Source organism: Asparagus officinalis, chromosome 5 (genome assembly GCF_001876935.1).
Source record: "Asparagus officinalis chromosome 5, Aspof.V1, whole genome shotgun sequence".
Taxonomy (NCBI): Eukaryota; Viridiplantae; Streptophyta; class Magnoliopsida; order Asparagales; family Asparagaceae; genus Asparagus; species Asparagus officinalis.
This window is the reverse complement of record NC_033798.1, coordinates 98,217,801-98,231,831: the sequence shown is the minus strand read 5'-3', so window position 1 is coordinate 98,231,831 and position 14,031 is coordinate 98,217,801. Positions and strand designations below refer to the sequence as shown.

The 14,031-nt window shown below is 40.1% G+C and overlaps 1 protein-coding gene across 2 annotated transcripts in view; it reads left to right on the top strand.

Annotated features, from left to right (window-relative positions):
* Nucleotides 953–14,031, top strand: part of LOC109840328 (probable acyl-activating enzyme 18, peroxisomal) — a 15,290-nt gene continuing 2,211 nt past the window's right edge. Inside the window, exons 1-8 of one of the 2 annotated variants that reach the window (XM_020408920.1) lie at nucleotides 953–1,388; nucleotides 7,132–7,261; nucleotides 7,334–7,593; nucleotides 7,762–7,963; nucleotides 8,786–8,826; nucleotides 12,757–12,885; nucleotides 13,493–13,566; nucleotides 13,641–13,861. In XM_020408920.1, the coding sequence (XP_020264509.1) occupies nucleotides 1,252–1,388; nucleotides 7,132–7,261; nucleotides 7,334–7,593; nucleotides 7,762–7,963; nucleotides 8,786–8,826; nucleotides 12,757–12,885; nucleotides 13,493–13,566; nucleotides 13,641–13,861 (1,194 nt within the window). In that variant the 5' untranslated portion in view covers nucleotides 953–1,251. The remainder of the gene's footprint in view (nucleotides 1,389–7,131; nucleotides 7,262–7,333; nucleotides 7,594–7,761; nucleotides 7,964–8,785; nucleotides 8,827–12,756; nucleotides 12,886–13,492; nucleotides 13,567–13,640; nucleotides 13,862–14,031) is intronic. The other variant, XM_020408919.1, reaches the window with a different exon arrangement.

Sequence of the window (14,031 nt, the reverse complement as noted above, 5' to 3'; positions counted from 1 at the left end):
GGATCTTCATATTACAGTTTCAAAACGTAATTTGCAAGAATGCACGACGGTGGCTAACATTCTGTTCTGAACTGGACTGGTCCATTTGCGAAACATGTCAAAGTGGCTTATAAGCGACAAAATTGAATCATAATCTGTGGATTATAAGCCACTTTTACCATTTGCCAAACATGCTCTTAAGTTTTTGCGTGGCAAATATGGGACTTAGATGGTGTTTGGAAATGCTTTTTGAAGCTTATTATTAGTTATGTTAGCTTTTAGTCGTTTTTTACTTTTATGATAAAAATATTATAAAAGTTGTCTGGTTAGTATAGTAATTTGTTTGGTCAAACCTAGCTTATTTTGGTGATCTTATAAGTTAGTTTTTCAAAAGCTAGGTATACTAGCTTTTTTAAAATGTGACTTATAAGCTAACTTATTGCGTATTTTACCAAACAAATGAGAAGACTAGCTTAAAAACTAGTTTGACCAAAAAATAAGCCGCCTCAAATACCCTCTTAGATCACCGTTTTTGAAACTTCTAACCGTTATCAAAGCATATGCTCACCGCAAAGGAACGGGAGAATTATATTTAAAGATAAGTTCTTTCATACAATTACACCTCTGTGGCAATGCTTTCGGCACAAATTTTCAACATCCAAGATTGAAGGCAATGCCTCAACTAATCAAATCAAATCAAAATTAGTCTAAACAAAAATTAAAATACCGAACTTTACTAAACCTAGATCGGATTCAGACCAAAGTAATTTATCGCGTTTGAATTCTGAACACAGACAGCACATCTTCAAGTGAAAAAGCCCAAACGAAAGGCTTGAATGGAGAATATTTTTCCTATGTTCTGCTCAAACAAGAAAAATAAAAACCTAAAACTAGACTGTCCTTTTCCTAAAAATAAAATAAAATGAGGTCTAGAAAAAGAAAAGCGACGGGGAAAGGCCACGACCGTTGCAGCTACCTAACTCGTGCTCAAAACATCCACAAACTGCCAACTACCTCGTCGCCTTCGGTCTGAATATAAAACCAACCAACATTCAACTCTCTCCCTCTCTCTCTCTCTTCCTGCTACGTGTACTCTTGTCAGTTGTCAGTTTCACCGATGGCCTGCCGCTTCAAGATTGAGCCAGCTGTGGAAGTCGAGGCGAGACATCGCCGCCGCGGGCGGTGCAGTCTGGGCCCGCGGACGCCGCGGCGCTCTGCGAGGAGCTGCGTCGGATATGCGGGTCCCACCAGAGAGAGGGATCGGAGGCTGAGATGTGGAGGGGCGTAGTGGAGAGGGGGCTGCTGAAGCCTAGCCACCCTCACCAGCTTCATCAGCTGGTTTACTACTCTGCGTACGCCAAATGGGATGTCTCAGCTCGAGGCCCACCTCCGTATTGGTTCCCTTCCAAGTAAAAAAAAAATCTTTTTTTTTTAATTTTAATGTTAGGGTCTACTTCACAATAAGAAAAATGACAGTTTGCTGTGGAACACTTCACAAAAAATTCTCTCATGAAATTCTTTGGCTTATGATTGATCGAAATTTCCTATTTCATGATGCCATTATTTGCTTGATAAACTGTGAATTTAATTCCCTTCCTGACTCAACTTATGGTTACTATAACATCCCAAAAATTATTACTTGGAATTTCCAGTCTTCCTATACTTTTAAATTTTTATTTTACTTCTTTTTTTCCAATCCCCATGGAATCGAGTTAAAGTTTATTCTTTATTCTTTACTCCACGTTTTATTTGGAAAAGGAGAAATTTTTAAAACCAACCATTTTTTAAATTTAATGGGCAAATTCGACCTATACGAAAAAATATTACCGAAACCGACCCTTTTCAGAAGAAAATGGTCGGTTATGCAGCGGAGGGGATTTTACGAAGTGCACGGGACTAGCAGTCCCGTGCATTTCGTGTTCAGTACACGAAGTGCACGGGACTGCTAGTCCCGTGCACTTGGTCTTCAACAGCCCACTCCCTCTCTGCCTAAAAGTCGGGACTAGCGTACACTTCGTTTACTGAACACGAAATGCACGGGACTGCTAGTCCCGTGCACTTCATGTGCACGTTTTTGTGCACTTTTTAGCTGCATTTCAGGTAGTCCCTGTGCATACATCCACACAAACTTCCTCTAACAAATCACATACTCATTTCACCACTGCATTTCATGTAGTCCCTGTGCATATATCCACACAAACTCCCACAAACAAATTACATACTCATTTCACCACATACTCATTTCAAATCAAACAAATCACATCACACCACAAACTCCCACTAACAAATCCAACATAATAACACTACAAACCCACTGAGAAATCCAACAAATCACACCATAGTATCGACTACAAATCCAAAAACCATGTCACATCCCTAAATAGTTTTGTAATGTACATAGCCTGTAGTTTACATACATCCAAGAACTCTCATCCTCCTCCTTTGTCTTCGTCGTCCTCCATACCGCCCTTCGACGAGTTCGTGATCCGGTTGCGTTTGTGGTTGTGACGGTCCAGTTCCATCATCAACACATTGGGAAGGTCCAGCTTCATCGTCATTTCTGTGTCGTCCTCGACTTTGTCGCTGTTGTCATGTGTATATGAATGGTGTTACCTCCCGTCCATCATGACGATCTTCGTGAGTTCGGTGTAAGGCTTGGTGAAGCCTCTACATTATGGCCTGATATATTGATACATGTTCATGTGCTTCGGGATTTCTACCTACGATAGATAGTTCAAAAACAAAATTTGATATTAAATTTGATATTAAAGAATGTAAATTTGAGATTTAATTCTATCGTACCTGCTCGAGCCAATTCCAAGCCACGGTTTGCAAGAGTTTAAACTTCATCTATTGCTGATATCTGCCCATTTTTTAACACATATTAGCAATATTGAGCAATACCAATAAAAATGGACTTAAATCAAAATATAAAAATACTTACTAATTCTCTTTCATCTATACCCCGGGACACATATCCTCTTTGTGACTCAACCGGTATTATGGTCGAATGAAATATCCATTTTTGGGTTATCCCCCAATACCAAGTGTAGTAATCTGATTCCCGAGGAGTTGGTTCAATTTGGTTGACAATACAAAAATGTCTATCATTCCATCTGTGTATAAAAGCTTGATGCACGATCATCCAGTTTATTTGTTGGCCTCCTTTCTTTGCCTTCCTCTCTATCTTTTCAACAAATTGCGGAACATGTTGTGCACGACCAAATTGTCGAAGCACGCGGTCCGGTACATGCATTTCTACTATCTCCAAACATATAAGAGGAACTCTAGCTCTCCATACAACTTAGTATTTTGTACATACAATTATACACATGTCAATAATCAATCAAATAGTAATTAAGTTTCTTTATTGAAGTATATAAAAATAAAAAAAAGTATATAAATTACCAATTAGTTACTATCTATTGTGTCTAGATGGACAACGAGGTCGAGTATGTCCTGGTTATTTGCAAAGACTATATTTTTTATGCTTGACAACTCCTTCTCGCCCTTGATCCATGGTTCCCCTAATTAGCACAGATCGTGGTCGACCTGCTTGTCTCCGGTACTAAGGTGGAATTATACGTGGTCCATTATATTCAGGCCAATACCGACTATCATCAGGCGGAATCAACATCAAATAGTTTAACGGTGTAGATACCGTCACAATCTTGTACCTGCCATTCGTTGTCGTTGAAACATCAAATAGTTTAACGGTGTAGATACCGTCACAATCTTGTACCTGCCATTCGTTGTCGTTGAATACGGTAATTTGACATGATCTTGTTGCCTCAATTCTTCTATGCAAAATACTCATTTTTTGGTGTGTAACGTGTTGTCCAGTCTATGCCATCACCACGCCTTTTGTTGAAGTATGTGTTTAGTCTATAGAACGTTCTCGCAACCAAAGATTGTATTGGCATAGCTCGTGCTCCTTTAAGAACGTCCTTAAAGCTCTCAGAGCAATTAGTCGTCATCATGCAAAACCGCACACCCTCATTCTTACATAATGCCCACCGATGCTCGCATTGAGGCTTCAAGTTATTTTCAATCCAATTATGTGAATCTAATGACAAAGACTTGATTTTCTTCCTGCAATGTTCATACACTAATGTGTCGGTTGCACACCCGGCTTGCCACAAGATTTTGCAAACTAATCTCACTGTGTTTTTTCTTAAAATTATCTCTTATATGACTTAAACAATATCGATGGTGATGTGGTGCACTAAAACCCTCATGTAACGTCCTTATAATTCCTTTCATCCTATCCGAGATAAAAGTAATTATTCTTGGCGCACGGACACTTGGAATCCACTTGTATATAAGTTTAAAAAACCACTCGGACACTTGGAATCCACTTGTATATAAGTTTAAAAAACCACTTCCAACTAGACGTATCCTCCACCTCCACAGTTGAAAATGCTAGAGGAAATAACCCGACATTTGCATCTGCACCGGTCGCTACAAGAAGCACGCCTTTATACTTTCCATATAAATGTGTACCATCAATGCTCAATAGCGGACAACAAAAAGTGAAGCCCTTAATAACAGGACCAAATGCCCAAAACACTTGAGTGAACCTCTTCATACCCGGTGCAATCTCTTCGGATAATATTTCGTATTCAGTACCTGGATTATTTCGCTTGATAGCTTCAAGATACTGTGGAAGTAATTCATATGATTTTTCCCAATCACCAAAAATTTTAGACAACGCTTTTCTCCTTACATCATATGCCTTATATTTAGATATCTTAATCCTCCGCATGTCATATACCCTCTGAAATATCTGACATGCATTCAGATCAAGTTCAGCTCTAACTTCAGGCATAATTAGCTTATATATATAAGAAGAAGATGCAGAATGCATTCAGATCAAGTTCAGCTCTAACTTCAGGCATAATTAGCTTATATATATAAGAAGAAGATGCAGAATAATCATCGACATCCACCGACGGGTTCTTCAGGCATAATTAGCTTATATATATAAGAAGAAGATGCAGAATAATCATCGACATCCACCGACGGGTTACAACATGTATGAAGTCCGCAATATCTAGATATTACATATTACAAATTGCCCATTTGATGATTTCTTCACGGCGGCATTTAGCAACCAATGACATTTTCTATTTCTGTCATCTTACTCATTTGCGTTCTCTATTTCAATCTTCTCGTTAAAGAAGCATTTCACATTGTAGTTTGTTGTATTAGTTTTTACCGGCTTGAATTTGACCCGATTCTTGATGGATCATTCTCGGATTGCAAAGATCAGTAGCTCCTTACTCTCAAATAGATCCCCTTTTTTAAAAGTAAAATCCTCATATCGTTGTAAATTTGGACCAACATCAACAAATCCAGCTTAAGAAGTATTTATCCAATCCTCATTATGAAACTCGTCGGGCAACGGATCTTCAGCTTCCACATAATTATTGTTTAACATTAAATTGCTCCATCCAACGGGCGTCATCATCGATTCCAGCTGCCACATGCATGCTATCAATTTACACGCTATCTTCTTCAATATGATCTGAATCATCATCTGTTTCATCTTCTATAATTGCTCCGACTGGTGGGTAACCCGTAACATGACCTAAAGCGTCGTTAAATATATTAGTTGATGTCCCACCGATAGAATACCCACTTAAATATTATGGTTGAAACCACGGCTCTTGACTTGGAGATGTCATAAAACCACTCGACTCGTTGTCTAAGTCAAGCATCCGAGAAAACTCTCCTTGAGATCGTAAAACTTGGGTAAATTCCTGAATCGGATACTTCTCAATAAACAACTCAATTGACGCTTGCTTCTCGACTAATTGTTTCATGTCATTTAATTCCTCATCGTCGGTAATCTCCACAACAATAGTTCTACTCTCATTTATTGGACAGTTGAAGAACACCCTAATTGCATATTCTTCTTTCTTAATTTTAGTAACTCTGTATATTTCCTTAGTCATTCCATCAAAATTACACGACTTAGATAGCATGAACATTTTCCTAGAACCTCCATCTATTTCCTTAGTCATTCCATCAAAATTACACGACTTAGATAGCATGAACATTTTCCTAGAACCTCCATCATACATAGGCAAATTATTCACTCCGACGCCGAGACTCCAATTGAAGAAACAAATAATGGGTATGGAGTTCGTCATCGAAACTGAAAATCAACCGTCCATCATACGCAAATAATCTATTAATAACTGAAAATATTATTCATCAAATTTATTACCTTAATCAATCCCAAATAATGGCTAAACCCTAATTATTATTCATCATATGTAAATAATTGCTAAATCCTAACTCCCAAATCATATTATTCATCCTATTACACAAAATAAAAACTAATCCTACCCAATTCTAGCAAAACTAACAGCAAAATTAACAGCCAAAACATTATTCACCCAATTCTAGCAAAATTTGATGAATATCCCTCTCAAAAATAATTGATAAACCCTCTCATATGTAAATAATTGCTAAACCCTAACTCCCAAATCACATTATTCACCAAATTCTAGCAAAATTTGATGAATATCCCTCTCAAAAATTAACTGCAAAATTAAAAAAAAATCACACCTGAGGATGTGGGGTCGGTGGGGATCGATGGGGTCGGCGGCGACAGGGTCGGCGGCTCGACGAGGTCGGCGGGCTAGGGGGGCAGCGGGGTAGGGCAGTGGTAACCACGAGGGAGGGAAAGGGGTTTTTTTTTTGGGGGGCTTCGGTCACGAGAGCGTCGGCGGGGGTCGACGGGGTCGGGGCGACTGCAAAATGGTGGGCTCGACGGGGTCGGCGGGCTGGGTAGGCGAGGACGGGGCTAGGGTTTTTTTGCGGGGCTACAGGTTTTTTTGCGGGGAGGGTGGTCACGAGGAGTTGCGGGGGTGGTCACGAGAGCGAATGAAAGAAAGGAGATGAGTCACGGGGGTAGCAAACTGCACGCGCACTAGTAGTCCCGTGTAGCTCGATAATAGAGTTGGTTGCAAAACCGACCCTTTTCAGTCGGTTTTGCTGATTTTTTTTCTCATGGGGTCGATTTTGCCCAATAAAATCGAAAAAAAGGTCTCTTTTAAAAATTTCTCCTTTGGAAAAATATAAATGCAGGCCAAATTATCTTTTGTAAATCTTTCCTCGAAAGTAATCTAATTTGTTTTCCAGGGTGCACTGCAAAGATACAAATCTTGGGCGAATAATGGAAGTTCATGGTCCAAAGGTTTTGGGATCACTATATCACGATCCCATTGAAAGCTTTGCTCTCTTCCAGAAATTCTCAGTTCAGCATCCTGAGGTGCCTCGCTATCTTCTTAAAACTTAAATGGCATGCATGTTCATTGAAACTGAGACTTGCTACTGGTTTCAGGTCTATTGGTCAATTGTCGTTAAAGAGCTCGCAGTTACATTTCATGATCCTCCAAAAACTATTTTAGATACTTCAGATGAATCTAAGAGCGGGGGAACTTGGTTTCCAGGAGCAGTCCTGAATATAGCTGAGTGTTGTCTGCTACCGAGCCATTCACCAAAAAGGACTGATGAGAGCGTCGCCATTGTTTGGAGGGATGAAGGTTTTGATGATTCCCCTGTTAACTATTTGACACTAAGGGAACTCCGTGAGCAAGTGATGTATGTGGCCTTTTGCAATTGCTTTGCCTATTCTCCATACTTATATTAGGAACTATATATTTTATGCTATAAATCAGTGACATGCTCGCAGAAAGCTTTGTCCTTCTAAATGGCAGATAATTTCTTTATTGAAGACTAACCAAGACTTTCCTCTAAAATGTTGCTCAGGATGGTTGCAAATGCTCTTGATGCTACATTTACAAAGGGAGATGCAATTGCTATAGATATGCCGATGACATATACTGCAGTTATCATATACTTAGCCCTTATTCTTGCCGGATATGTTGTTGTCTCAATAGCTGACAGCTTTGCTGCAAAGGAAATTGCCAGTCGTATGAGAATATCTGATGCAAAAGGAATATTTACTCAGGTGATGTTCCTCACAGGTCATATTTTATTTTCTTTTTGTTATTGCATAAAGAGCGGGTAGGAAATAGGACAAGATAAACAATTCCAGAAAATCTTCTTATTTGATGCAAAATAATAAACACGGCTCTTCAGGCTATGATATTCTAATAAAAATAAGAGCACTTCAAAACCTTATGCAAATGTATTTAACCTCTATTAGTCAAATATGGATTGAAGATGATGCTTCTGCTACAGTCTTATTGCTAAAAAATGACTAAAGACGCATCCGTTAAGCTAATGGATCTACATCTCGGGAAAATCCTGGAAATATCATTTGATAAAGATTTTTTTTTATAGTGCACGTTCGGTGCACAAATTTCATATAGATTTAATGGCACACGGCTCTGTCATGTGAAATAGAAGTGAGATAGTTAGGAAGAATGTTAAGATGAGCAGACAGATCATATAAGTTTTTCTATGTACAGTAAGAATATACAGTAGACTGAGCAAATATATTATCTCCAAGACTATGTGGTATCTACAAAATCAGCAATTAATTATTAGAACTATTCTATTGAGGAAATACATGATCTTCCCACTCTTTGGGATCTAGGTATTTATCCAGTACTGTTTTATTAGCCAAGAGGACAAATATCTTACTGTATGTTACCGAAAGAAAATCGCACTTGAAATACATTCTACAGAACTGTTATATAATAAAGACCACAGAATTCAGGAACCATGATGCAAGAGATATGGCTGAAACTAAATGCAAATATTCTTCATGCAATTTCATGCCTACCAGAAAAGTCCAGATGTAATTAGATTTTGTTTTATGCTTCAGGATTTTATTAGCAGAGGAGGGAGAAAGTTTCCTTTGTATAGGTAAGATTCCTTGATACTGTACGCTTGTATGTTCTTTCATCCAAGATTCACTAGACTAATTATCATGCTCAAAGTGCACATGTACCAAATAATGACTAATCATTGCCAAAGAACATTCCCTCATGAAAAACTATTCAAATGACATATATATGAACTTGAATATACATCATCTATTTTACATGATTCTATATGTAAACCGAATACAATGCTAAGCATTGTCCATTCATATGATTCATCTATCGTAAAGGTCTAGCTTCAGCATGAATAATCATATAACTAGCAAGGCATTAATGATACGGGTGTATCTTCTCTTCAGGAGCTTAGCGATCCTCATGGGAGCTTGAGGATAGGAGATTCTCATATCTTGGGAATAGGAGCATGGATGGAGCCAAAGAAGACGGTGAAAGAAGTCAACAGGAGCGAAACGCAAAAGAACAGGGTAAACTGGCAGATCTCTGGCCGGTCAACCGCAGCACACATGCCGGTCGACCGGAAAATCTGCACGATGCAGGGTTTGAGAAAACTCTCTGGCCGGTCGACCGGACCAAGTCTGACGGTCGACCGGATCGCGATTTCTGGGTTTCCTGTTTCGTTTTGGATTCTGTTTTGACAGAGATTCCTGATTCTTTTAGGCTTGTTTATTTACAAGATTGCCATCCACGTTCGCACATCTATAAATAGGATTGTTTTAGGGTTCTAAACAATGAGATCTCAGAGAGAAGTGATCAAGAGAAATTCTAATAATAGTATTAGGGTTTTAGAGAGAGAGTTGAGAGGTTGTTCTCGATTCTAGTGAGATTGTGAGGGAGAGATTGTAATCTTTTGTTCTTCATAATCTAGAGAAGGTATTTTCCTTCGCCTTATACTGAATTGTTCTTGTGTTTTGGTCATCCTCTTCTCAACCCACCTTTTGGTAATTCCGCGACCAAAGGGTGCTCGCACGGCGACTCGTATCAAGTTGGTATCAGAGCACTAGATCCGGTGAAGGGGCATCCTGTGTATGGTCCTTATTCGTTCCTCATACAAGAAGCTTGGCGGGATCCTTGTTTCATTGGAAGGAGTCCAGGATTTAAGGAATGAGAAGATGGCTGAAGGAGATAATTCAGCGAGAATTGATGCATTAGAGAAGCAGATCGAGACGATAGGGTCGACGCTCACAAAACTCGTCGGTCTCATCCAAGGAGGGAACGAAAAGGGGGAATCTTCTTCTAGGTCTAAGAAGAAACCTATAGAGTCCGGTGGAGAGAGCGAGCTTTCAGGCTCCGACGAGGAGGACGAGACCGTCAAGGCTGCACCGCATCAAGGGGGTAAGAATTCTTACCAGAATCTGAAGATTGATTTCAGAGTGGAGATTCCTATTTATGATGGGAGTGTTGATGTCGAGAGGCTTGATGACTGGATCGAGCGGATGGAGACGTATTTTACTCTTTATGGCTATTCGTCAAAAGAGAAGATTGTGTTCGCGACTTTGAAGCTTTCAGGACACGCGTTGACGTGGTGGAAATCCTATTGCAAACAGGAGAAGAAAGCGGCGTCGTGGAACAAGTTCAAGGAGCTACTTAGGAAACAGTTCTATCTGGTGGGATTCCTTGAGGAGCGTTGGTATAAGTGGTATGGCTTGCGCCAAAGGGTCAATCAAACCGTTCAAGAATACATTACGGAGTTCCAGCAGCAGGCGATGGTCCTTAACATTGCGACAGAGGAATATTCCGTGTTTATGAAGTATATGACGGGATTGAGCGATTACATCCGAAAGGAGATGAGGTTATTCACGGTCGAGACTATTGCAGATGCGAGCGTGAAGGCCATTGCCATTAAGGGCAAGCAAAAGAAGAGCAACGAAGCAAAGGGGGATGCAAAGCAAGTTGGAGGCAAGTCTAGTGGTTCTCAGTTTAAGGAGGAGAAGAAGAAGGGTGATCCAGGAAAAGCAGGGCTGATTTGTAGTCACTGCGAGAAGACAGGACACGAAGTTGATCGATGCTGGGAGAAGTATCCTCATCTCAAGTCAAGAGGGTTAAAGAAGAAGAAGGAGAAAAAGGCATACATGATAGCTCAAGGTCCGAAAGAAGTCCCGGGGATGACAGAGCCTAATAGCAGTCTCAATCTTATGACGGGGAAACAGGCCACAAAAGAGGACGACGACCCGAGAGAGCAGCTCTTTGTTCTTAAGTTGCAAGTGAAGACCAGTTTGGTTGATGCCATAGTTGATCCGGGCAGCGAGAAGAATTTGATATCCGAAGCCTTGGTTCAGAAGCTGGATCTGAAGATGGTCAAGCATCCGAAGCCCTATCCATTAGGATGGATTCAGAAGGAGGAGAAGCTAAGTGTAGTTGATCAATGCACTGTAAGATTTGCGTTCCATGAGTCGTATATTGACGATGTCACATGCGACGTAGTTCCATTGGATGTTTGTCAGATTATACTGGGCAATCCGTACTTATGAGATAGATATGCGATCTACGAGAGGCGGGCTCAGAAATATACATTCACCAAGGGTGGTGAAAAGTTCATATTTCGTTCGGCATCTCTTCCGAGGGAGACAAGCTTGGGAACGGTGACGCGAGCGAAGAGGTTAGTGAATGCAAGCAAGAAATTTGTCTCGCTGTGCATTAGACTTTCAGAAAAGCCATCGATTGAGGATTGCAACTTGGAGTGAGAAGTGACTACGACGAGACGCGGGATGAATGAGTTATTTCCGATCGGACGTCGAGATCAGATTCCTAGCAAGGCCAGGTGGTTCAGAAAAGGGGGAGGGGCTCGCGAGTTCCCTCAGTTTCAGTTCTAACTTGAACGGGACTTCAAGTTCCTAAAGGGGGGACCCATGATACGGGTGTATCTTCTCTTCAGGAGCTTAGCGATCCTCATGGGAGCTTGAGGATAGGAGATTCTCATATCTTGGGAATAGGAGCATGGATGGAGCCAAAGAAGACGGTGAAAGAAGTCAACAGGAACGAAACGTAAAAGAACAGGGTAAACTGGCAGATCTCTGGCCGGTCGACCGCAGCACACATGCCGGTCGACCGGAAAACCTGCACGATGCAGGGTTTGAGAAAACTCTCTGGCCGGTCGACCGGACCAAGTCTGGCGGTCGACCGGATCGCGATTTCTGGGTTTCCTGTTTCGTTTTGGATTCTGTTTTGACAGGGATTCCTGATTCTTTTGGGCTTGTTTATTTACAAGATTGCCATCCACGTTTGCACATCTATAAATAGGATTGTTTTAGGGTTCTAAACAATGAGATCTCAGAGAGAAGTGATCAAGAGAAATTCTAATAATTGTATTAGGGTTTTAGAGAGAGTTGAGAGGTTGTTCTCGATTCTAGTTGAGATTGTGAGGGAGAGATTGTAATCTTTTGTTCTTCATAATCTAGAGAAGGTATTTTCCTTCGCCTTATACTGAATTGTTCTTGTGTTTTGGTCATCCTCTTCTCAACCCACCTTTTGGTAATTCCGCGACCAAAGGGTGCTCGCACGGCGACTCGTATCAATTAATATCAAGTAGTTAGCCTTCTAAGTTCTCTGCATTCTATTTCATCATAATAAAACGGGTGCTTAAAATGAACAATTTTCAGAATTCAGATATAGTGACATATGGTGCACATCTATATATATCTAATCTACATGAAGATGCTCGCATGCATATCATCATCATTTAGTTTAAGCAGTTAAGCACTATACACCAAATTTATGGGGGAATTCCTGATGGTCAGCATGCATCCAGAATCAAGGATGATTATTTTTACCTTTACAAATGCATCTATCTGTGAATACTCAGTGGTCTTGGTATCCTCAGCTTACAATGTTCACCTCTTCTAATGCTGCAAATTACCTGATAATAATTTCAAATTTATGTTCATTTATATGGATTGGAAGCAATCCAATCATTGCATTTATTGTCTTATGTTTTTCTTATATTATTTGTTCATTGCAGTCGAGTTATAGAGGGATGTCAGTGCAAAGCTATTGTTGTTCCTGTCCTGGGCAGTAGTGTGGGAGTTACTCTAAGGAATCATGATATGTCGTGGAAAGACTTCATATCATGTGCAGACGGCATTCCAAGGTATGCCAATATGGCACTTCAATCTTTAGTGTCAATATGGCAATTTAACTCAGCTATAATAAATCTGACATTTTACAAGGGTAGATACCGTCATAGCAAATGGCCCCACAATAGTATTTGCGTATGTAAATTTTTGCAAATACTTCCATGTACGAATCTTTGCAATTCCACTATCTTTTCAATGTGGAGTAAAGTGCCAACATCTTCAAGTTTCCAGGTGCATGTTCTTTCAAACTAGGAGCTTGATTAGCTGAAAGACAACCAACTAACTTTGATCTATGCCATATACCATTTTAGTGTAACTGTACATATGTCCTGGCACAAATGGCATACACTGTAAACAACTTTTATTGCATGCAACTAGGTCAAACACGGGGAGGGAAGGATGTAGGATCGAATCCTGGAATAAAGTTCCAACAGAATGCACCTATTTCCTAAAGGAAAAAAAAAATATTCTTTTAGATTGTTTATGAGATATTATGTTCTAGAGCCACTAATATTGTAGTTTTTCCTGTATTCTGTACATTTTCTCGGACGGATTTTGTTTAAGAGTATCAATTTACAGTGTTATTCTAAACACATGAACTTTAAAGGCTTCTGATGGCAGGCCATGCAACTATTCTCCTGTTTATCAACAGACGGACGCTGTGACTAATATACTCTTCTCTTCAGGAACCACAGGTAGGAAAAACTTTCACCTTCAATGCCTCATACATAGTTTGACAAATTCATCTCTATTTTTATGCTCGTTACAGGAGATCCGAAAGCTATTCCTTGGACGCAGCTCTCTCCAATAAGATGTGCAGCTGATTCATGGGCACATATTGATATCCAAGCAGGAGATGTTACCTGCTGGCCTACGAATCTGGGGTGGGTGATGGGCCCAATTTTGTTGTATTCTTGCTTTCTAAATGGTTCTACTTTGGCTCTCTTTCACGGCTCTCCTCTAGGTCGCAGCTTTGGCAAGTTTGTTCAGGTACTATCTTTCAGAACTTTGTGTTGATTCAGGTGGTAAATTTCGCAAAACTCCTGAACTTCGGGGGCTTTGTACTAAACCTCCCTGAACTATTGGAAATTCTGATAATCGGCATTAACAGCCAGAATAATAATTGCAAAATTGTCTACGTGTGGGAGTAAATGTGTTAT